Source organism: Phodopus roborovskii, unplaced genomic scaffold (assembly GCF_943737965.1).
Source record: "Phodopus roborovskii unplaced genomic scaffold, PHOROB, whole genome shotgun sequence".
NCBI lineage: Eukaryota > Metazoa > Chordata > Mammalia > Rodentia > Cricetidae > Phodopus > Phodopus roborovskii.
Genome location: NW_026126480.1, coordinates 53,986,071 through 54,007,733, shown reverse-complemented (window position 1 = coordinate 54,007,733; position 21,663 = coordinate 53,986,071). Strand labels below are relative to the sequence as shown.

The 21,663-nt window shown below is 48.4% G+C and overlaps 1 protein-coding gene across 2 annotated transcripts; it reads left to right on the top strand.

The window, feature by feature from the left end:
• Positions 1 to 277: 277 nt before the first annotated feature.
• On the top strand, positions 278 to 21,323 carry Dpp3 (dipeptidyl peptidase 3). 2 transcript variants are annotated; one of them, XM_051193603.1, is made up of 18 exons: positions 278 to 350; positions 1,528 to 1,802; positions 4,698 to 4,787; positions 5,280 to 5,417; positions 6,032 to 6,106; positions 7,215 to 7,308; positions 10,056 to 10,186; positions 10,281 to 10,411; positions 10,484 to 10,542; positions 11,243 to 11,437; positions 11,596 to 11,708; positions 12,068 to 12,160; positions 13,511 to 13,573; positions 13,659 to 13,783; positions 13,890 to 14,010; positions 15,628 to 15,807; positions 18,384 to 18,546; positions 20,755 to 21,323. In XM_051193603.1, exons 1-18 carry the CDS (start codon positions 293 to 295, stop codon positions 20,928 to 20,930), a joined length of 2,280 nt encoding a protein of 759 aa, XP_051049560.1. In that variant the 5' UTR covers positions 278 to 292; the 3' UTR covers positions 20,931 to 21,323. The 2 variants fall into 2 exon arrangements, with proteins under 2 accessions (XP_051049560.1, XP_051049561.1); XM_051193604.1 differs by lacking the exon at positions 278 to 350 and adding an exon at positions 903 to 922.
• The last annotated feature ends 340 nt before the right edge of the window (positions 21,324 to 21,663 follow it).

Here is a 21,663-nt window from a genome sequence, read left to right as displayed (position 1 = left end):
GGACCTTGTCAGTACCCTCTGTCTGCACCAGGCAGCAGCCACGTGGGTTACCAAGATACCCAAACTATTTCCCCCCTCATTTCCCCACCCTCACTTCTTGGAGCGACTGTGGCCAGCGGACAAAAGGCCAAAGCCTTAGGGCCCTCCTAAGCAAGCACCACCCATAGCGCCCGGGGACGGCGAGTAGATGAGGGAGATCCTGTCCTCTGCACGTACACTGGCTGCAGCCGCCGCCCATCTGATCCCAGGGACCAGACAATTGGCTGGTGGGGGCGGGGCTTGTGAAGTCCCAATGAATGGGGGGGAGCCGGAAGCAGGAAGTGAGTTTGCGAACGGAGCAGCTGCAGCAGGTGAGGTGCGGAGCCCTGGTTTCGAGGTCATGGTGTGTCATCTTCAGGGGATTAGAGCGTGGCGGGGCTGTGAGCGCAAAATCATCCTCTTTCTGCCCACCCTTCAGTGCCTTTTCCAAATCTCTCCCTACTTTTGGGCCAAGGAGGCTTTCTGGGCAGTAAAGAGTTAACACCTCTTTCCGAGCCCCGGCGACTGGGTAGTTGGGGCGGAGCCGCGCGAATGGGGAACGCCGAGGGTGGAAACGCGTGCTTTGTTAGGGGCGGGGCGTGGGGAATGTGGAGAGTTGGGAATTCCCTGGGTCCCATCTGGATGAGTTGCTTGTTTTACAAATGTCAGTGTCTCTATCTGGAAAATGGGTTGTGACCTTGTACGGCTGTTTCCTACGTGTAGCAACAGAAGAAAGCAGGATAAGGGAGGGCTGAAGAAAAGAGAGGAGACTGGGACAGATGCTGGGAAGGAAAAGCATACAAGAAACATCATTATTACTCTTTTGGGTTTACTTGTTTTTTGACAGGGTTTCATGTACCCCAGACTGGCCTTGGAATCCATCCCAAGGCCTGGTTGGTGCTAGGTAAACACTATCAACAGAGTTGCATACCTGCCCTGGAAGTGGCCTCTTCTAATTTGCATACCCAGTTGTTGAGTTTAGTGTCATCTTCATTATCAGTTTTACAGAGGAGGAGAAAGAGATGCAGGAAAGTGGAGTGGCTGGCTTGGGATTTAGGACTCTTTGATGGAGCAGATTGGAACAGGGGGTGGGTGGGAAACTAGATATCTGCCTTGGTCAGCAGTGATGGGCAGAGGTGTTGAGGTTTCTGAACCAAGAGGCATGGAAGTCTGAGAAGGTGGAGGTGAGTGAGACAGCTTGGGAGTCAGCAACAAGGATTTATTCTGCAGGTTCCTTCTTTGTGTGCATAGGAAAAAAGTCTTGGCATCTTTGAGCCTCAGTTTCCCCATCTATAATATTAGGTAGTTGGATTCAGACTTTAAGTCTGAGAGGCCAAAAGGCCCCAACTGTCCCACAAAGCATTTGAGTCTTTGAATTCCAGCACATCAGGTGAATGAATGCTACTGGATCACTCCCTCTTGGGCTTTTAGGTAAAGTTAGCTCATGAGAGTTCAGAACAGATGTGAAGATGGTGTGTTCTCTGAGATGACTGTGATGTGTCCTTTTAGGGCCCATGGCAGATACACAGTACATCCTGCCCAATGACATCGGTGTGTCTAGCCTGGACTGCCGTGAGGCCTTCCGCCTGCTGTCTCCCACAGAGCGCCTCTATGCCCATCACCTGTCTAGGGCTGCTTGGTATGGAGGCCTGGCTGTGCTGCTGCAGACCTCCCCTGAAGCCCCCTACATCTATGCTCTGCTTAGCCGTCTCTTCCGTGCCCAGGACCCTGACCAGCTCCGCCAACATGCCCTGGCTGAAGGCCTTACTGAAGAAGAGTATCAGGTCAGTTCTCACAGGTCAGCCTGGTTTTCTGAGGGGCTTCTAGAAGACTGTGAAGGACCAGGATCAAGGGACACAGATCTCTCTCCAACTAGGTAGAGGTTTAGACGAAAGGCTGCTAGCTCAAACATGCATGTGCGCAACACACTCTCTTATGCACACACACACACTGGAGCACACACAAACACCTACCTGTGGCCTCAGGCTTGTCATATGTAGAGTATGCACGTGGTCTGCCCTTAGTATTGTGGTGACCTACTTAGAACAGTGCTTGCTTCAAGATGCAGGCAGACAAGCCAGGCATGATGGCAGACACCATTAATTCCAGTGCTCTGGAGGCTGAGGTGGAGAAATTGCTGTGAGTTTGAGGTCAGCCTAGATTCCAAAGTTCTCCAGTGATTGTACTAAGGAGTTAGCAGCTGATGTTGAAGGACAGAAAGGTGGTCTGGGTGGAAATCAGGAGGTTTGAGTTACTCTTTTGCGTTGTGAGGAACCTGGGTAGGATGATCTGTTTATGCCTTAGCTCTTAACACACTAATTCTTAGTGCAGTGCAGCAGTTCAGAAACATACAAAACAGAAAAAGTCACACATGCTCATTGTCTCTCCAGAGGTAGCCACTGTGGCTAGTGCATTGGATACTGATACTTGTATGTGCACAGTGTATTTATTTAACTTTTTAAAATGTAAAATAACAGCCTTGTGTGCACATGTGCAATTGTTGAACATGTAGATACCAGAAGAGAAGTTACTCCCTTGAAACAGGATCTCTCTCTTTTTTTTTTTTTTTTTTTTTCCCCATTTTTTGAGTTATTTGAGACAGGGTTTCTTTGTGTAGCTTTGGAGCCTGTCCTGGAACTTGTTCTATAGACCAGACTGGCCTTAAACTCACAGAGATCTGCCTGCCTCTACCTTCCAAGTACTGGATTAAAGGCATGCTCCACCACTGCCCAGCAGGATCTCCCTTTTTTACAATGATTTATTTAATTTTAGTGTGTGTGTGTGTGTGTGTGTGTGTGTGTGTGTGTGTGTGTCCGTCCGTCTGTGAGCGCACATGCACGTACAAAGAAGTTATAAGTGCTTACAGAAACAAGAGCATTGGATCCACCTGACATGGGTGCTGGAACCAAACTTGTATCCTCTGGAAGAGCTCTTAAGTACTCAGTCATCTCTCCAGTCCACAAACAGGGTCTCATGCTGAACCTGAAGCTTGTTTTTCTGTCTAGGCTGACTGACTGTAAAGCTCCCAGGGTAGCCTGTGTACACAGCCACCTTCCCAGTGCTGAGGTCATGTGTGTGCATGGTTATGCACAACTCTTTTCTGTAGGTGCTGGATATTCAAACTCAGGTCCTTGTGCTTGCACAGCAAGTGCTCTTACCCACTGAACCATCCCCCAGCCTCATTTAACTTTTTACATCATGTTCTCTGTTGTTCGGTACTGCCCGTTTTGCAGATCTCTGTGTCTTGGAGAACTTCCACAGAGTATATATTAGCTCTTTTCCCTTTATTGACTATGAAGCACTCTATAGTAGTGTACACTGTAATCAGATGCTGCACATTTTAGATGGTTTCTCCTTTTTCTTATAAGCAGTGCCACAATGCTCATCCTTGTACAAATGTAAGTAGAAACTATTTGTAGAAATAAAAATGCTAGGTTGAAGGCTCTGTGCATTTATAATGTTCTGATTCTGTTAAATTATCTTTTAAGGCCATGTGTGGTGGTGTTCATGTGGTGGCCATGGTCACCTTTAATCTTAACACTCAGGAGTCAGAGGTAGGAGGATCTCTGTAAGTTCAAGGCCAGCCTGATCTACATATTGAATTCTAGACCTGCCAGGGCTACATAGTGAGATCCTTTCTCCAAATAAAATGTCATGTTCTCACCTGGAGTGTATGAGGCTGGAACCTGGTTTTCTATAAGGAAAAGGATCAGATTGTTTATTTTTGAGCCAAGCTTATTGTTTCTTTACTTCCTTTGAACTTTGGGAAGAGTTAATCTCTGGAAATGCCTGTAAGTGGGAAGTACTACCCAAGTGCCAACTGTTTTCAGTGGGATTCTTTTGTTCAAAAGTAGCAGAAACTCAATACAAAGTGGTTTAAAGAAAGCATTATAGTTGGATGGTGGTGGCTCATGCCTTTAATCCTAGCAGAGGCAGGTAGATCTGTTAGTTTGAGGCCAGCCTGGTCTACAGAGTGAGTTCCAGGACAGCCAGGGTTATACAGAGAAACCCTGTCTTGAAAAACCAAGAGAGAGAGAAATTATGAGCCTAGTATGCTGGCTTACATCTGTGATCCCAGCACTTGGGAGGCAGAGACACGCAGATATCTGAATTCCAGGCCAGTCTAGTTTACAGAGTGAGTTCCAGAACAGCCAGGGCTACCTAATGAGACCCTATCTCAAAAAAAAAAAAAAAAAAAAAAAAAAAAAAAGCAAGAGAATTATTACCTCACATAATTGCAAGATCCAGGGCTAGAATAGGTTTCAGGTGCTGTTGAATTCAGTTGTTCAGTGCTATCTTGAGATGGGATGATCTTCATCTCTCAGTGTTCTCTAACCATTCTAGTAATAGAACATCTAGGCCTGATGATGTTGACCAGCTTGACTGTTTTGTTCAGCCTATAGCAAGAGAAGGTGATTCTCAGCTTGCATGCCCACCCTTAGAGCTGTGGGAGGCAGGTTTCTGCTATCAGGTGTGTTTGGTAGCCCTGAAACCAGTTTGTCTACTTAGTGGGGTGGGCCAGACTAGGGCCTCCTAGGATCAGGGTTCTGTTCTGAGATTTCCCAGCCTCTTCCACACTGATATGCCTTGGTGTTCTGATCTCAGGCTGACATTTTCCTGAAAGAGAAAGGGAGCTGTGCTTCTTGGATATTTGATAGTATGTTGTCTCCACTCCCCAGGCATTCCTGGTCTATGCTGCTGGGGTCTACTCCAACATGGGCAACTATAAGTCCTTTGGTGACACCAAGTTTGTTCCTAACCTGCCCAAGGTGAGTTGGGAAGAGTGACAAGGAGGCAGTGGTGGGCTGTGGTTGGAGTATGAAGAAGGGACCTTGGTGGTCATCAAAGGTGCAGAGTCAAGCCATAACCCTGTCAATGACACTATGACCATGGTGTCATTCAGCATCTCCATGTATGGCAGACACACACACATAAAGGAAAAGTGTTTCAGACTGTTGATCTGAGTCAAGCAAGGACAGGTTGTGTAAATGTGAACTGATAACCGCTGGTTATCACTGGAAATAGGAGGAGCCCATGCATTCCAGTTCCTCAGATGTTAATGCCTGTAGAAATGGCCTGGTAATATTGAATGCATTGCCTGATTGAGAATGTCTGTGGTAGCCTGAGGCTTAGCTCTGCTCCGGACTTGGTGATGCTGCTGTTCCCTGGGCTATGCTATGAGGTCTTAGGTTCAAGTAGAGGGAGGTTCTGAAGGTTTATAGGACATGTGACCAGGCCAATGACTTCCTTTTTCCTTGCAGGAAAAGCTGGAACGTGTGATCCTGGGGAGTATGGCTGCTCAGCAGCATCCAGAAGAAGTCAGGGATCTCTGGCAGACCTGTGGGGAGCTTATGTTCTCCCTGGAGGCAAGACTTAGACACCTCGGACTGGGGAAGGAGGTGAGTCCTGCCATCCAAGGGCATCCTTGAGGCTGCTTGGTATGCTTGGAAGGGCAGCTGGTGGGAGGCGGGGGCTCTTCCTCTACTCTCTAGCTAAAGCAATTTGGCACCACAGGCCTACTGTAAAATGGGAAGAAAACTGGATGGACTGTTTCCAGATTGTTCAGGATGTGGGTACATGAAGGAGGAAGGAGAAAAGAACTGGGAGGAAATGATGTAGGGGGCTCGAGGGTCCCTGCTTCTAGGGATTTCTTGGGTTTCATGGGAAGAGAGTGTGCCAAATCTTAGGGGTGAGCCAGCTAGAGAGGACGGGTGGGAGCCCAGCTGGAGGAAAGACTGGGTTAGGCACGGTGGCACAAACCTGTAATCCTAGCCCACAGGTGGAGTCAAGATGGTTGTGAGTGAGAGGGCCAGTGTGGGATGCATACTGAGACCCTGTCTCACAGGAAGATACATTTTAAGAAAGTCTAAGGTGATAATCTGTTTTACAGCCTTTCCCCTTGGAAATAGATGGAGAGGTGCTAGGAGGAGATGCAGAGATCCTAGCAAGGAAACCATCAGCTGCCCTCTTGTCTCCCCACTCAACTGGTTTCTTATTGTCTCTTCCCCAACAGGGAGTTACCACCTATTTCTCTGGGAATTGTACTATGGAAGATGCTAAGCTGGCCCAGGACTTTCTGGACTCTCAGGTTTGGGAGTTGGCGATTTGGGATACTAGTTTGTGGGGCTCCTTGTCTCTGCCGCTTCACCGTGGGCACCTGTTCTTGGGTCCCAGCTTGAACTCGAAAGACATATGGGCACTTTGGGTGGAAAAAGACTTGAGAGATCTCTGTGTGTGAGGTAAGCCTCTGCCAGTCAAGAAGACAAAGATGTTACGTGTGTTCCGGGAGGCGTCCACCCCTGCCATTCCCACACTGAGCCTGGGTCCCCAGCCACTTGCCAGCTTGTGGCTGTTCCCCAGGTCCATCTGACACAGCTGAAAGTTGGCTGAGGTGGCGCTATGTCACACACAGTCGAGCTGGTGCTTAGTAAGTTATCACTGATGGGGCTGGTGAATGGCTCGGTGGGTGAAGGTGCTTGCTAATAAGCTCAGTGATGTGAGTATGATCCTCTGGGATCTAATGGTAGAACTAATTCCTGAAATTATTCTGAGACCTTCACTCAAGCACTGGCACATGTGTGGATCATTTTATTTTTTTAAGTTAAAAACTAGTGTGTGTGTGTGTGTGTGTGTGTGTGTGTGTGTGTATGCATGTGTGCCTGAGTATATGTAATGTGCACTGCCTTTATTCAGGAGCCCTTGGCTATCCTGGGACTGGAGTTAGAGATGGTTGTGAGCCACTGTGTAGGTGCTGGGAACCAATCCTGGGTCCTTTTCAAAAGCAGTGCAGTAAGCACTTGTAATGCTGATCAATCTCCCAGCCCCAGTATATTACTTCAGTTTAGTTAAGTTTTTTGAGACCCTGTAGACAAGTCTGGCCTTGAACACAAGCTATCTGTCTGCCTCTGCCTCCTGAGTGTCGGAATTAAAGGTGTGCACTATAGTGTGTGTGTGTGCGTGCATGTGTATATGTATGCATGAACATATGTATATATTTTTTAAATTAACTTATTTTTTAAGTTAGCATTTAGTGTGTGGAGCACAGCATGACAATCATTCCCGACTGACCTGCCTCTCCTCTTCTAGTAGGTTTGGAAAGGTTCCTAAGAGAAACCCCAGCCTACTTTACCTCACTGCTGTCCATGGGTTGGCCACTTCTCCACTCTCCCTTCAAATCCTGCTCTGGTCTTTTCCAGAACCTCAGTGCATACAACACACGGCTCTTCAAGGTGGTCGACCAGGAAGGGAAGCCCCACTATGAGGTGCGACTGGCTTCAGTGCTTACCACAGGTGCGCTCAGGCCCTAACGTATGATGTCAGCCACCTAATGACCCAGGTGGCTGAGGGCAACACCCAGCTCCTCTAGCAGAAAGAGTCCTTGGTCCCAGTTGTTTCTTCAAACAACAAAAGAGTGACTCTGGACCCTCGAGTTTTTTTATTAATGGGAACCAATACTTGTCAATGGACAAGGGACCAGGCTCTGATTTGGCTCTGCCTGGTCTCAAGCCCACCCCAGAGTGAGATCACTCAGACAGGAAATAGCAGCAGTGGGACCTGTTACAAGGCAAGGAGAGTGAATATATTTAGGCCCCTGTTTTTTGCCCATCCACATCCCAGCCAGTCCCCAGCCTCCAGCACTCTGCTCTAGCCATGTTCTACTGCTTCTGATTCCTACATCTTGTTACTAAGTTGTCATACAGTTGCCCAATTCCTGCTCAGAATGGCTCCTAGTGTAGCCCATCTTTACTGAGCCATCCCCTCTTCATCCCGTGGCGGGATATGGCTGGCGCCTTTTTAGGGACCTTTCCTAGCGTAGCCCATCTTTACCGAGCCATCCCCTCTTCATCCCGTGGCGGGATATGGCTGGCGCCTTTTTAGGGACCTTTCCTAGCGTAGCCCATCTTTACCGAGCCATCCCCTCTTCATCCCGTGGCGGGATATGGCTGGCGCCTTTTTAGGGACCTTTCCTAGCGCTCTCAGTACTTTCTTAGTTGATCTTCTGTGTCTTGATGACAAGCTGTCTGCTAGGATGGACTGTGTGTTTCCGTCATTGACCTTTACCCTAGTCTAGAGCTTGATAATACTCAGGTACTCAGTGTGCGAGTATGGGGTATATAAAACATGCATTCCAGACAGAGGAGAAGTATGAGCCACCACAGGATAATGGAAAAGCTTGGGGGACAGTATGAAGTCTGCTTTCACCAAAAAAAAAAAAAAAAAAGACATCAGCTAGAGAGATGGCTCAGTGGTTCAGAGCTCCCCCTGCTCTTCTCCCTGCACCCACATCAGGCCAATGATAACTCTAGGTTCAGAGCACCCAACACTGTCTTCTGGCTTTTTTAGGTACCAGGCATGAATGTGGTATACATACATACATGAAAGCATTCATATGTATACACACACACACAAATAAATCTTAAGAAAGAAAGGAAAGGGACACAGATCTGGAAAACAGAAGAGGATCACAATGACGTAGAAGCTGGAACATAGCAACAGCACAGTTTGCAGGGTAGGACAGCACAAGAGTGGCTTTAGGGCTGGCAATGTGGATTGTGGGTAGAGCATTGGCCTAGCATGCCTAGGTACTGAAAAACTTGCCTTTTTCTGCTTCTAGAAGACAGCTAGTGGTCCCTTCCTTGCTGAACACAAACTCCTATTATCAGCTCCTATTCCTCAGTTACACTCAGCTCTCATACTTGAGATGTGGCTCTTTTTTTTATTCATTTTTTCCCCCCAGAGATTTATTTCTTCCTATTTTTTCTTTTTCTTTCTTTGTTTTTGGTTTTGTTTTTTCAAGACAGGGTTTCTCTGTGGCTTTGGAGGCCACCACCCAGCTCTATTTTTTTCTTTTTGAAGATTTATTTTTGTGTGTATAGTGTATGTGCTTGTGAGTGTCTGTGCACCATGTATGTGCAGGTGCTCAAGGGGGCCAAGAGAAGGCATCAGATCCCAAGGATTGTAGTTACAGATGGCTATGAGACACCTAATAGGGGTCTTGGAATTGAACCCCCGTCTTCTGCAAGACAATATATACACTTTTTGTTTGTTTTTCAAGACAGGTTTTCTCTGTGTAACCCTGGCTGTCCTAGAACTCGCTCCATAGGCCAGGCTGGCCTTGAACTCAGAGATCCACCTGGCTCTGCTTCCCAAGTGTCAGGGTTAAAGGTGTGCACCACAATGGCCTTGCAAGAGCAATATGTACTCGTAATCACTGAGCCATCTCTCTAGTCCTGTTATTTTTCTAGGAGAGAGTCTAACTTTGTACTTCGACTAGCATGATGGAATTACAGGTGTGCACCTATGCCCATCATAACTCTTGGTGTTTATATGTATGGAGCATGGGGGTTTTGTTAAGTTGTTTTGCTTTGTTTTGTTTTGTTTTGTTTTGTTTTGTTTTGTTTGAGATAGGGTCTTGTGTAGTCTTTAAGGACACCCTAATCTCACTGTGTCCCTGGGATGACCTTGACCTCCTCATCTTCCCATCTGCTTCCTAACTGATGGTGTTGCAGGTGTGCAGTACCATACCCTGCTGTTTTCGGTCTCTTTTCTTTTTAACATTTAGAGTGCGCATACATGTCCTGGAACAGAAGTCAGAGGATGATGCACAAAAGTTGATTCTGTCCTCTCACCATGTAGAGGTTAAATTAGGAATTAAACTCAGGTTATCCGGCTTGATGGTTGGAACCTATACCCTCTGAGCCGTATCTCCAGCCCCTGTGCTTTTTTGAGACAGCTCAGGCTGATCTCAGACTCAGGGTGCTCCTCCTGTTTCCACCTCCCACACACCAACCAGGCTTGCAGATGTGCACCTTACCTGGTTTATGCAGGGCTAGGTGTCAAGCACCTTTGTGCATGCTGGGAAAGCACTCCAGCTGTTGAGCCACATCCCTACCCCTAATAGATGCATGTTTGGGGAAGAGACTTTATCCTAATTTCTGTTGGAATGCGGAACCCTTGCAGTGCTTAGCGGGCCAGAGTGAAAAGCCTGCGGGGTGTCCTATACTAGCCTTTTCCCTGAGTGTTCCCTCATCCCTTAGACCCTGCTCTCGACTCTGAATTGACTTCTAAGATGAAGAGCTATGAGTTCCAGGGAAGCCATTTCCAGGTCACAAGGGGGGACTATGCCCCCATCCTCCAGAAGGTGGTAGAACACTTGCAGAAAGCCAAGGTAGGTCTGGCTGGGGCCTGAGGGACAACTTCCAACCTCTCTGGGCAGCAAAGGTGGATGGTTCAAGACTGACCAGAGCCCTTTTTACCCCTAGGCGTATGCAGCCAACAGCCACCAGGAGCAGATGCTAGCCCAGTACATGGAGAGCTTCACTCAGGGCTCCATTGAGGCCCACAAAAGGGGCTCCCGCTTCTGGATTCAGGACAAAGGCCCCATTGTAGAGAGGTGAGGTGCCAGTCTGCTCCCCCTCCATGCCGTCTGCCAGATTTCCTTCATCTCTCTACTTCTCTCTTCTAGTTACATTGGCTTCATTGAGAGCTACCGTGACCCCTTTGGCTCCCGAGGAGAGTTTGAAGGTAACTTCTTGTGGAGGGGGAGGTTGGGTGGAGCTCCCTCTTGCACAGGTCCAAGTTCACACTTCCATTCTCCCTGGAGGGTTCTGCCCTTCCCTCCTAGAAGTATAACAGCAGCCCTGGGGCAATGTACTTACGATATCCTAGGCATTGTGTAGTAGGAGGTAAAGTTATCATTGTCTCACTGAGCCATCACATGAGGGTTTTACCATAGTGGTGGCTCAGTCATTGCCCGTACTGTTTTGTCTTTTGTGCCTGACCTGGCAAGGCTCTATATAGACCGACAGACAGACAAACATGGTTTCTTACCCTGGGTCTCCCCATCTGTTCTGTGATGCCAAGTAGTCAGACCCCTGGGCATCATGGAGCCTTGCGTGTAGTGATATGCTCAACAGCTAGAAGTGGGTGTGCCTCTCTCGTGAAACTGATGTAGCTACCGTCCCCAGCTGGTGGCAGACTGCCTCGGTCCCCATTCTGTGTGGAGACTGAAGATTGAGTTGCTGAAGCCAGGGATTAGCCTGACAGGAGAGAGGGAAGTGCCAGCAGTACCCAGGAGGCTCAGACCTGAGGTCCACACGCCTGCAGCTTTCCTGTCTGGGACCTGGGACCTTGGACCTTGTGGCCCCAGCAGCTAGCACGGTGCAGTGGTAGGGTGCAGTGGGGTCCCAGGATGCTGCCAGACCACAGCCCCGCCTCCCAACAGGTTTCGTGGCCATGGTGAACAAAGCCATGAGTGCCAAGTTTGAGCGGCTGGTGGCAAGTGCTGAGCAGCTGCTGAAGGAGCTACCCTGGCCTCCTGCCTTTGAGAAGGACAAGTTCCTTACCCCTGACTTCACCTCCCTGGATGTCCTCACCTTTGCTGGATCTGGCATCCCTGCCGGCATCAACATCCCCAACTGTGAGTTCCCTTCATATCCTCCCAGTTCGAGGAGTCCCCATACATTCCTCCCTGTCCACACACGTTTCTCACCACCAAGTGCTCTTTGCCCCCACCCTTCTGTCAGCTCCCCTTGACCTCTGCCCTTCCTTGCATCAGCTCTCTTCCATATCTTCTAGATGATGACCTGAGACAGACAGAAGGCTTTAAGAATGTGTCTCTCGGGAATGTGCTGGCCGTGGCCTACGCCACGAAGCGGGAGAAACTCACATTCTTGGAGGAGGAGGACAAGGTAGGCACTGGCTGCCTGAGGCTTGGGGCGACACTGTACCTGGCCCTATTGAGTGAAGGAAGGCATACGGACCAACGCGGTGGTAAGGGTGCAGCTTTGGTCCTGGCCTGGCTACTTTCCTGTCACATGACCCTTTGTCACTAAGTAGTTTCCATTTCCTCACAGGGTACACAGTGGCGGTGGCGCCTCCCCTGGGTCATTGTGAGGTTGAGATGGGCTGTTCCACATGTGTGGAATGGAGGATGTTTGCCTTCCAGAAAGCACATTCCCCACATGGGCCCCAGCCATGCGGCGAGGCCTGGTGAGCCATGTGCCCGTGGTGAAGCAGTCATCAGTGGGGCCGTTGCTTGTCTTGGCAGGACCTGTATATCCGCTGGAAGGGGCCATCCTTTGACGTGCAGGTGGGGTTACATGAGCTGTTGGGCCATGGCAGCGGCAAGCTCTTTGTGCAGGTGAGAAGGGCCCCTGGGGTCACTTGACCTGTCCCTCCTGTGAATGAAGCTGTTCATTTCTAGGGCAACATGGCTCCCTTCAGTGTATGGGAAAGTCCAGGCTCGAGGTGCAGAGACGGTGCTGCCACCTTGGCAAGGCAGCAGCAGAGACTGGCCCCTTCTGGTCTCTGTCTAAGGGCCGCCTGAGCCCTCCCTTTAAGGGGTTCTTCCCCAGCCTGAGCCCAGCAGCCCCTCTTGGTCAGCAGCTGCCAGCTGAACTGTCTTGGAGAGCCCTCTTTACCCAATCAGTCATCCGGGCTCATGGAGCAGGTGGGGGTGGGGCTCAAGCCAAGTGGTTCTTATTTAAGGGACTGTCCCCCTGGGGCACTTCTTCCCTCCTCCCCACCCCCCCACCCACCCACCCCCCGTTAGCCACAGTGCCTGGAGCCCTTGGCTCGCACCTGGCTAAGGAAACTCGTGGACTCCCAGGGTGGAGCCACACAGTAGAACTAACCAGAGGAGGGTAAGGACCTCCAGTGAGAATGGGGTCCTGGTTTATACGTGCTGCCATGGCTGGGGCTGCCTCCCTAGATGAGGGAGGGCTGGAGCTGGACCTGGTAAGGCAAGAGAACTTAGAAAGCAGCTGAAGGAGCAGCAGCCCAGCATGGTGAATCAGCCAGTCTTTACTCAGGCCATGCTCTGAAATACTTTTCTTCTGGCTGGGCCTCACTGGACCCGCCTGTACAGTGGGGTTGCTGATGCCTTCATCTGAACTGTAGTGAAGAAGAGAAGGTGGGGTGTAAATCCTGGCACTGTAGGGTTTTTGCAAACCTGTGTGAGTATTGGGAGGCAGAGAGGTTCTACAGCCCAATCCCATTTGGGGGCTCTTGGTCCCTGAGCCTCAGTTTTCCCACCTGTGATGTGTGGTAATGATAGAGCCTTTCCCCAGGAGGTGGCTGTGAGGATTAAATGTGTGGCACATAAAAGACACTTGAGGATGGGGAGGGTCAGGTTGGCAGCAGCAATGTTGGGGCCATGGCATGGGGGCCAGGAGAAGCAGCCAGGCTTTTTGGCCTGCCCATTGGGGTGTCTCCCACACAGGTCTGGAGAATTTGAGTTCACAGACAATTTCAGGTGGTCCCTCCCTTGTTTGGACCGTGTCCCCTCTCTGTACAGTGAAGTGAGCAGGTGGTTTCTCTACTTCTGAGGGAGCTGCAAAGGAGGTTTGCATCACAGGGGGATTGCACTTCATGTAACAGTACTCATCATTCCTGCCTGACCATTCCCTTTCCTTATATTTCTGAGCCACTAGATTCTGTCCAGGGACACTGTCCCTTAGCCCACCCCACATTCATGACCCTTCTTCTACAGGATGAGAAAGGTGTGTTCAACTTTGACCAGGATACAGTGACCAACCCAGAGACTGGGGAGCAGGTGAGGAGAGCATCTGTGGGACCTGGCTGCTGGTACAGGGGACACAGGCTGAGCCTGATTCCTGGGTCCTGGGTCACCCTTCTAGATTCAGAGCTGGTACCGGAGTGGAGAGACATGGGATAGCAAATTCAGCACCATTGCCTCCAGCTACGAAGAGTGCCGGGCCGAGAGCGTAGGCCTCTACCTCTGCCTCAACCCACAAGTGCTCGAGTAGGAACAGTGGGCTGGAGGGGTGGTGGCCGAGTCCCCATACTGGGCAGCTCTTAGGGTGTTGGAGCATAGGGCTAATCTGATCATCCCTGTTCCCCTCTTCCAGGATCTTTGGCTTTGAGGGAGCTGATGCAGAAGATGTAATCTACGTGAACTGGCTCAACATGGTTCGGGCTGGACTCTTGGCTTTGGAGTTCTACACCCCAGAGGCAGCCAACTGGCGGCAGGTGGGACTGGCGAGGAGTCACCTTCAGGATAGAGGGGGAGCTTGCTATGGGCCACAGTCAAGATTCTGGGTGCAGGGATGGGCCAAGTGCACTCCCTAAGGCAGATAAACTCTAGCCCCAGACTGGGCTGTTGGTGGGACAAGCCACATCACATTTCTGCTGGAAAGAGAAATGTGTTCCGGGATCCAAATTCTTGCAGTCTTTCTTCTTAGCCATTGGACTCAGCTACAACAAACAGTTTTGGGGTTTTTTTTTTTTTGGCTTTTTTTTTTGGCTTTTTTGTTTGTTTGGGGGGTTGTCTGCTTGTTGTTGTTTTGGTTGTTTTTCTCTGTGTGGCCCTGGCTGTCCTGGAACTCTTTCTGTAGACTGGCCTTGAACTCAGAGATCCACCTGCCTCTGCCTCTCAAGTGCTAGGATTAAAGGTTTGTGCCATTACACCTGACCAACATGTAGTTTGGAACTACGGTAATTAACATTGATTTAATTTTTTTAAAATTTACCATTTGTGTGTGTAGAGTTAGTTCTTTCCTTCTGTTTTGTGAGTCCTGGGAGTCAGACTCAAATTGTCAGGTTTGCATGGCAAATGCTTTACTTGTCAAGCCAGTTTGCTGGCCCTTTTTATTAAAAAAAAAAAAAAAATCAAGTAAATATATTTTGATAAGGCAGTGCATGCCATCAAAGGGTATGCACTATACAATCTTGCAGCAGCTGGGGGAATCTGAGACAGGAGGTTTGCCTGAATCTAGAAGTTCCCAAGAAGCCTGAGCAATATAGCAAGACCCCATCACAAAAGAGAAGGAGAGGGTTGGAGAGATGGCTCAGTGGTTAAGGGCACTGGCTGCTCTTCCAGAGGGCCCCGTTTCACTCACATGACAGATAAGAATTGCTTATAACTCCAGTTCCAAGGAATCCAACACCTTCTTTTGGATTCCACAGACATTGCATACATATGGCACACATACATGTAAGCAAGCAAAACATGCATGCATAGAAAATAAAAATGAAACAAGTTTTTTAAAAATTAAAGAGAGAAGACTCCTGACTGTTCCTTTAGCAGCTGTGTGACCTTAAACTTCACTTTTCTGGGTCCCAAATTTGTCATATGTAAAAGTGGGGATAATGATGCCTACTTGGTTCCATTATCCAGCACAAAAAGGATTGGGAAAGAGCCTTTTGTGGTGGCACACACCTTTAATCCCAGCAGTAGGGAGGCAGAGGCAGGCGGGTCTCAGTGAATTCAAGGCCAGCCTGATTTACAGTGTGGGTCCAGGACACAAGGCTATACAGAGAAACCCTGTCTTGAAAACAAAACAAAACAAAAAGATTGGGAAAGAAGGAGTCCTCAGGGTCTTGGTAGTGAGGGGACCCTAGGAGTAGCTGCTATCTGGAGCATCAAGAGCAGTGGCAGGTGATGAGGGGGCATTGGGCCAGCTCTGCTCACACAGCCTGCCCCAGTGAACAGAGAAGAAAGGAAGAATTGGAGGGGAGAGGAGTGGGCAGAAAGGGTAAGAGGGGATAAATGGACAATGACAACTGACAGTGTTGAACACATTAACAAGTTTTGCATCAAGCACTGAATAGGGGCAACAGGTGACCTCTTTCCCTTGGCCCTGGTAGGCCCACATGCAGGCCCGGTTTGTGATCCTGAGGGTTTTACTGGAGGCTGGCGAAGGACTCGTTACAGTCACTCCAACCACAGGCTCTGATGGGCGCCCAGATGCCCGTGTCCATCTGGACCGAAGCAAGATTCGGTCAGTGGGCAGACCTGCCTTGGAGCGGTTCCTACGGAGACTCCAGGTAAGTGAAAGTCTCATCTTGACCACCTCCAACTTTTTCTCTGTCCTTCCCTCCCATCCTGTTAATACCTCAACTTCCTGGCCAATCCATTCATCCAGAAAGTCTTTCTGGTGACTGAGAACAAGCTAAAAGCAGTTTCTCATAAACGTGATACCTTCAGTCATGGCAAAGAGCTGTATGGTGATAATCCTGCTGGGTGTGATGGTGAGTCAGATTGGAAAGGAAAGGTCTGATGTTTGCAGCGGCTAGAGAGGATATTGATTCTCCTGGAACTGGAGTTACTGACAGCTATGAGCCAGCATGTGAGTACTGGGAATAGAACCCAGGTCCTGTGGAAGAGCAGCCAGTGCTCTTAACTACTGAGCCATTTCTCCAGCTCCTGAGAAACCCATCTTTATGATATGGTACTTTCTACAAGAATGGGGACATATTGGGTGTTTTCAGCAATTCATAAATCATAAAGTTATGACTCTGGATTAGGATCAAAGTACCTGTGTGATTTTATGCCCATCTATTTCCAGGAAGTATCTAAAAAATCTTTCCATAAAACGTGGGAGTTTGGGGTGATTCTGTTTTTAAAATTATGTGTGTTGGGGGGGCAGGCACAGTGGTGGTGCATGCCTTTAATTCTAGCACTCAGGAGGCAGAGGCAGATGGATCTCTGTGAGTTTGAGGTTAGCTTGGTCTACATAGTTCTAGGATGTCCAGGGCTGTCACACAAAAAAACCCTGTCTCAAAAAGAAAACAAAAAAGACAAAGAAAGCCATAATGTCTTTGGCAGGTTCTGGGGTAGGGTGGAGGAACTGTAGTTTAGTTAGTAGTAATGGGCCAGCTATGAAGACAGTGTAGAAAGAAGGAAGGCCATGCTGGCAGCTTCTGAGAGCTCACTGTACCATCTTTACAGCTTTTTAATAAATAGAAGATTTTTGTTGCAAATGGCAAAAAGAAGGAGCTGTTCTCAGAGCATTAGCTGTAGGAATCAAATCTACCAGCTCCTAGGCAAGATTGAACCAGCCCCTAAGAGAATTATCTTGTATGTACTGAACATCCACAGTATTTTTTTTTTTTTTTCATGCCATTCCCTTAACACTATAGAATAAGAACTAATTCTATAGCATTACCTTGTCTTGGGTATGATAAGTAACCCAAGGGACTGGGCTATAGCTCAGTTGGTAGAGCACTTGCCTAATGTACATGAAGCCCTGGGTTCTATGCTCAGCACTGTGTAAAAGTGTTGGCTCTTACCTGTGATCCCAGCACTCAGGAGTAGAGGATGAAAGATCAGGAGTGTAGGGTCATCCTTCATTCCACGAGGTGTTTGAGGCAACCTGGGTGAACTGCAAATTCTGTCTCAAAAAAATAAAATAAAATAAAATTGCAGGGCTGAAGATATGGCTCAGTGGGTAAATATTCTTGCTGTACAAGCATAAGGACCCGAGTTCAAATCCCCAGAACCTATGTAAAAAGTCAGACCTGGTTGCATACACCAGTAACCCCAGCACTGTGAGGGGCAAAGATAGGAGGATCGTTGAGCTTGCTGGCTACCAGCCCAGCTTCAAATTTAATGAGAGACCTTGTTTCAAGGGTTTATGGTAGAGAATAGTAGAGCAGGGTGCCCAGTGTCTTTCTCTGGCTTTCTCTGAACACACCAAACACACAGGTGCATATATACATCAAACATATATACACAATTAAATCCTTAAAATTTGTAAGAAATCTAAATGTGGTTTAAAATATACCAGAGGATGTGTGGAGGTTATGCACACATGGGACTTGAACATGCAGATTTTGTTATCCACTGAGGGTGCTAGAATCCACTCCTAGTAGACTGTACTTGCCTGAATCATTTCCTGATACTACTGATTCCTTTGGTATCCATGTTACTAACCCTCCAGTTTGAGCTACCCTGGTACATGTGTGCCCTGCTCTATCACTCTGCTGTCTTCCCTTGAAACAGGGTCCCTCACTGAACCTGGCAGCCAGCAAAACCCAGGGATGCAACTCCCCAGCATTGGGATCACAGGCTGTGTCATTGCGCAGTGTTTTACATGGGTGCTGGGTATTTGAGCTCATGCTTCTCGTTCTTACCCACTGAGCCATCTCTTCAACCCCAAAACGCAACCTCTTTATACACTAGCCCTTGTCAGACATTCTGCTACATACCTTTAATCTCTGAAGGAAAAAGGCAAAAGCAGGCAGATCTCGTGTAAGTTCAAGGCCAGCCTAGTCTACATAGAGAGACTCTGTCTTTAAAAAAGGAGAAAATATAGCCATCTAGGATGTTTTTGTTTGTTTGTTTTTGAGACAGTCTTATGTAGTTCAGGCTATACCCCCTATGTTTCCAAGGATGACCATGAACTCTTGATCCTCCTGTCTCTGCCTTCCAAGTTCTGGGATTATAGGTGTGTGCCATATACCCGGCTAGGTCATTAAGATTTAGCACTGAAATTTTTTAGAAGACTGATCATATCATAGCACATCCTATCCAGAGCTAGGCACAGCTGGCTACGGTTCCTGACAGAGTCCTGTGGATGCAAGGTGAGTGCCCATTCTAGACTCTTAACTCCTTCTTACAGGTGCTGAAGTCCACAGGGGATGTGGTTGCAGGACGGGCCCTGTATGAGGGGTACGCAACGGTCACGGATGCACCCCCAGAGTGCTTTCTCACCCTCAGGGACACAGTACTGCTGCGAAAGGAATCCCGGAAACTCATTGTTCAGCCCAACACTCGCCTGGAAGGTAATGAATGTTGCACCCATTTGATGGAGCTACCTGGTGGGATCTTTCCAGAGAACAAATGACACTTGGTTCAGGGAGGGGTCCCTCTCTGCTGTGTCCTTTCTGGCAAACCTCAGGCCCAGAACCTTGGCATTTTCCATCTCACACACCTAGACACTGGTTGTCAGGCAGCAACAAGAGGTCTCAGGAAGGCCAACAGAGTAGGAACTGGTGGAGGCCAGGCCAAGGCTTGGAGGGTCTGAAAGGTCCTAGCAGGAGGTAGTCAGGCAATGAACTGGGACTGCACAGGCCAAGTAGGAACGTCAACATTCAGAATGGAGATGTCCTCGTTCCTCCCCACTTCTCAAATAACATTTCCATTTCTAGAGTCCCTGGCCCAGCCTGCATGGTGCTGGTACCTTGTGTGCCTTTTTATCTCAAGTACTGAGTCCACTCTACTCGGTAGCCTTTGTACATGCTGTTCCTTCAGCTTGGCATGATCGCTTTCAAATCTGTGCCTGCCTGGTTCTTCTTGTTGGTCAGGTCCCTGTTACATGGCACCCCCCCCCAGACATGCTGTCCCCAGTCCCTCGACACAAAGTAACCCCTTAAATCTCTTATCTCTCAGCTTCATTTTCTTTGTGCTTTGATACCTTCACCCCAGGGGAAGCCACTGAGGGATGGAGCAGTGGATGGGACCTAGCCATTCCCTGAAGCAGTTCAGAGCCCATTAGGAATGAGAATGCATGGATATATTAATCACACAGGGAAACATTCATGAATGTTTTAAGGATACTGACAGTGCTCTGAACACTTGGATAAAAATAAATCTATTTCTTTAGAGTATCCAGGAAAGTTCTTAGGAGGAAGTGGTGGTGCTTAAACCAGACCTGAGGAACAGGTTAGATTTTTCAAAGGTCCTGCTGAGTTATGGTATGTTCAATAATGGAGCATTTTCCCAATATGTAATAGCCCCTGGGTTCTACCCCCAGCACTTTGGTAGTTTGGTGATGGCGGTGGTGGAGGACTTACAGGTCCAGGTACGATGTTTTTACAACAGGCTGGGATGGTAGCTCGCACTGGCAGCATGCTCTGCACTGCCAGATAAGGCCCGAGGTATCATCCCCAGTACTGAAAAAGAAGAACTTCTCAAGGATTAAATTCAAAGCCCGATGAAGTTTTCATCTGTGAACTCAAATACACACACGACCTTATCACATTTGCCCCAGGCCATACAGCTAAGTGGGTGCAGAGTCAGGATTTGAACTTGAGCCGTGCTGTCCTGAAGCCTGCAATCTTTCATTACTGTGAACCTCTCAGTGCACACACCACACACCACACATAGGTCAAAGATAGAGCAGCTGAAGAGATAAAGAGGATGCTTCCTGCCAGAATTCTGGGATCTTGAGATAGTCCCATTTAACAGATAAGATGCTGCCGCTGGGGAAGCTAGCACTCATTGAGCACTAACTGATGCTTTAGCATGCATAATCATAGCACCTTGAGAGAAGAGGTAATGTGCTTATTCCCACTTTACTTGTAAGGCACTGAGGCTTAGAACAGCTGGGAAACTTGCTCATGATCTACACATGGGACTGTGAGTGTTAAGAGGCCAAGGACTGTATCTGTTTCACCTAATATACCACTTAAAAATGAGTTCAGATTTACTTTGTATGTGTTTTGCTTGCATGTATGTATGTATGTGCACCATGTGTACACATAGTGCCCACAAGAGGGCATTGGATCCCCTGAGACCGGATGGTTGTGAATCACCATGTGAGTGCTAGAGGCCAAGCTGAGTGCAGCCTGGATCCTCTGCAAGAACAACAAGTACTCTTAATCCTTGAGCTATCTCTTTCCAACCTCCTGACATAGCACTGTTATTGATCATCTTTGTTGGCGATTGTTGGGGTTTGGTTTGGTTTGGTTTGGTTTTATTGAGACTGGAATTCTCTAAGATTATGGTATGTACTTCCATGCCATACTTGATTTGAACCTTGACTTAGGGACGGATGAAAGCTGGTAGCTGTCTGTTTAATCTACTATAGTTCTGCCTTCCTCACAGGTTACTCTAATGACTAAATTAGGTAACTGTCCTAAACATTGAAGAACAGTTTGTGCCAAGAGCTCAGTCAGGATTCGCTGCTCTTATGACTCTGTTATTACTTACGATTCTGCTTCCCTAGTCACATCTTTCAGTGCTGCTGTTTTCTCTTCATCTCCTCCCAGGCTCAGAAGTACAGCTTGTTGAGTATGAGGCCTCAGCTGCTGGTCTCATCCGATCTTTCTGTGAGCGTTTTCCAGAAGATGGGCCTGAGTTGGAGGAGGTCCTTACCCAGTTGGCCACAGCAGATGCCCAATTCTGGAGGGACCAGGTCAAGGAGGCCCCCACTGGCCAGGCTTGAGAAGATTTCATGATTCCTTTCCCCACTCCATCAAACCAGGGCTGACAGTGGCCCTGCCTTGTGTGTGTGATTAGGAGTCGGGGGAGGGCAGGAGCTCTGACTCTGGTGCTACCTCAGCTGAGGGTGGTGATGCTAACCCTGCCATTTGTCAGCACTCTCTGGTTTACCAAGTACTTCCTCAGTTCCTTGGTCTGCACTGCCATCTTTGGAGGGAGCTCCAGAGGCTGCCTAGTCCAGTATCCCACATGGGACAATGGCATTTCTGAGAAGTGACTGGTTAAGTCTGGCAGGTGGCATGTGACAGAGCCAGGGCTCAAAGTGAGAACACCAAATCCAATACTCTTCGTGTATTACTTTTATAACCAGAAAAATAAATACCACAAACAACCATCATCTTTGCTGTGTGTGTGATTCTTCCTTTCTGGGTTCAGAGCCTGGGGAGGACACAGTACTGCACATTTGGCTTCCAGTCCACAATAGGATTTTTATATCGTCTATAAAGGAAAGCACAATGGCACAGTATGAGTTATGCAACTCTCCTTTGTGACATTTTTAATATGTATGTGTGCATTTTCCCACTGTGTGCTCGTCCCAGCAGGAGCTAGGAGGTGGCATCAGATCCCCTAGAACTACACTTACAGAATTGTGAGCTGTCATGTGGGTTCTGAGAAGCGACCCAGAGTCCCCTGCAAGAGCAGCGAGTGTTCTTGTACTTAAAAATATTTCAGGAGCT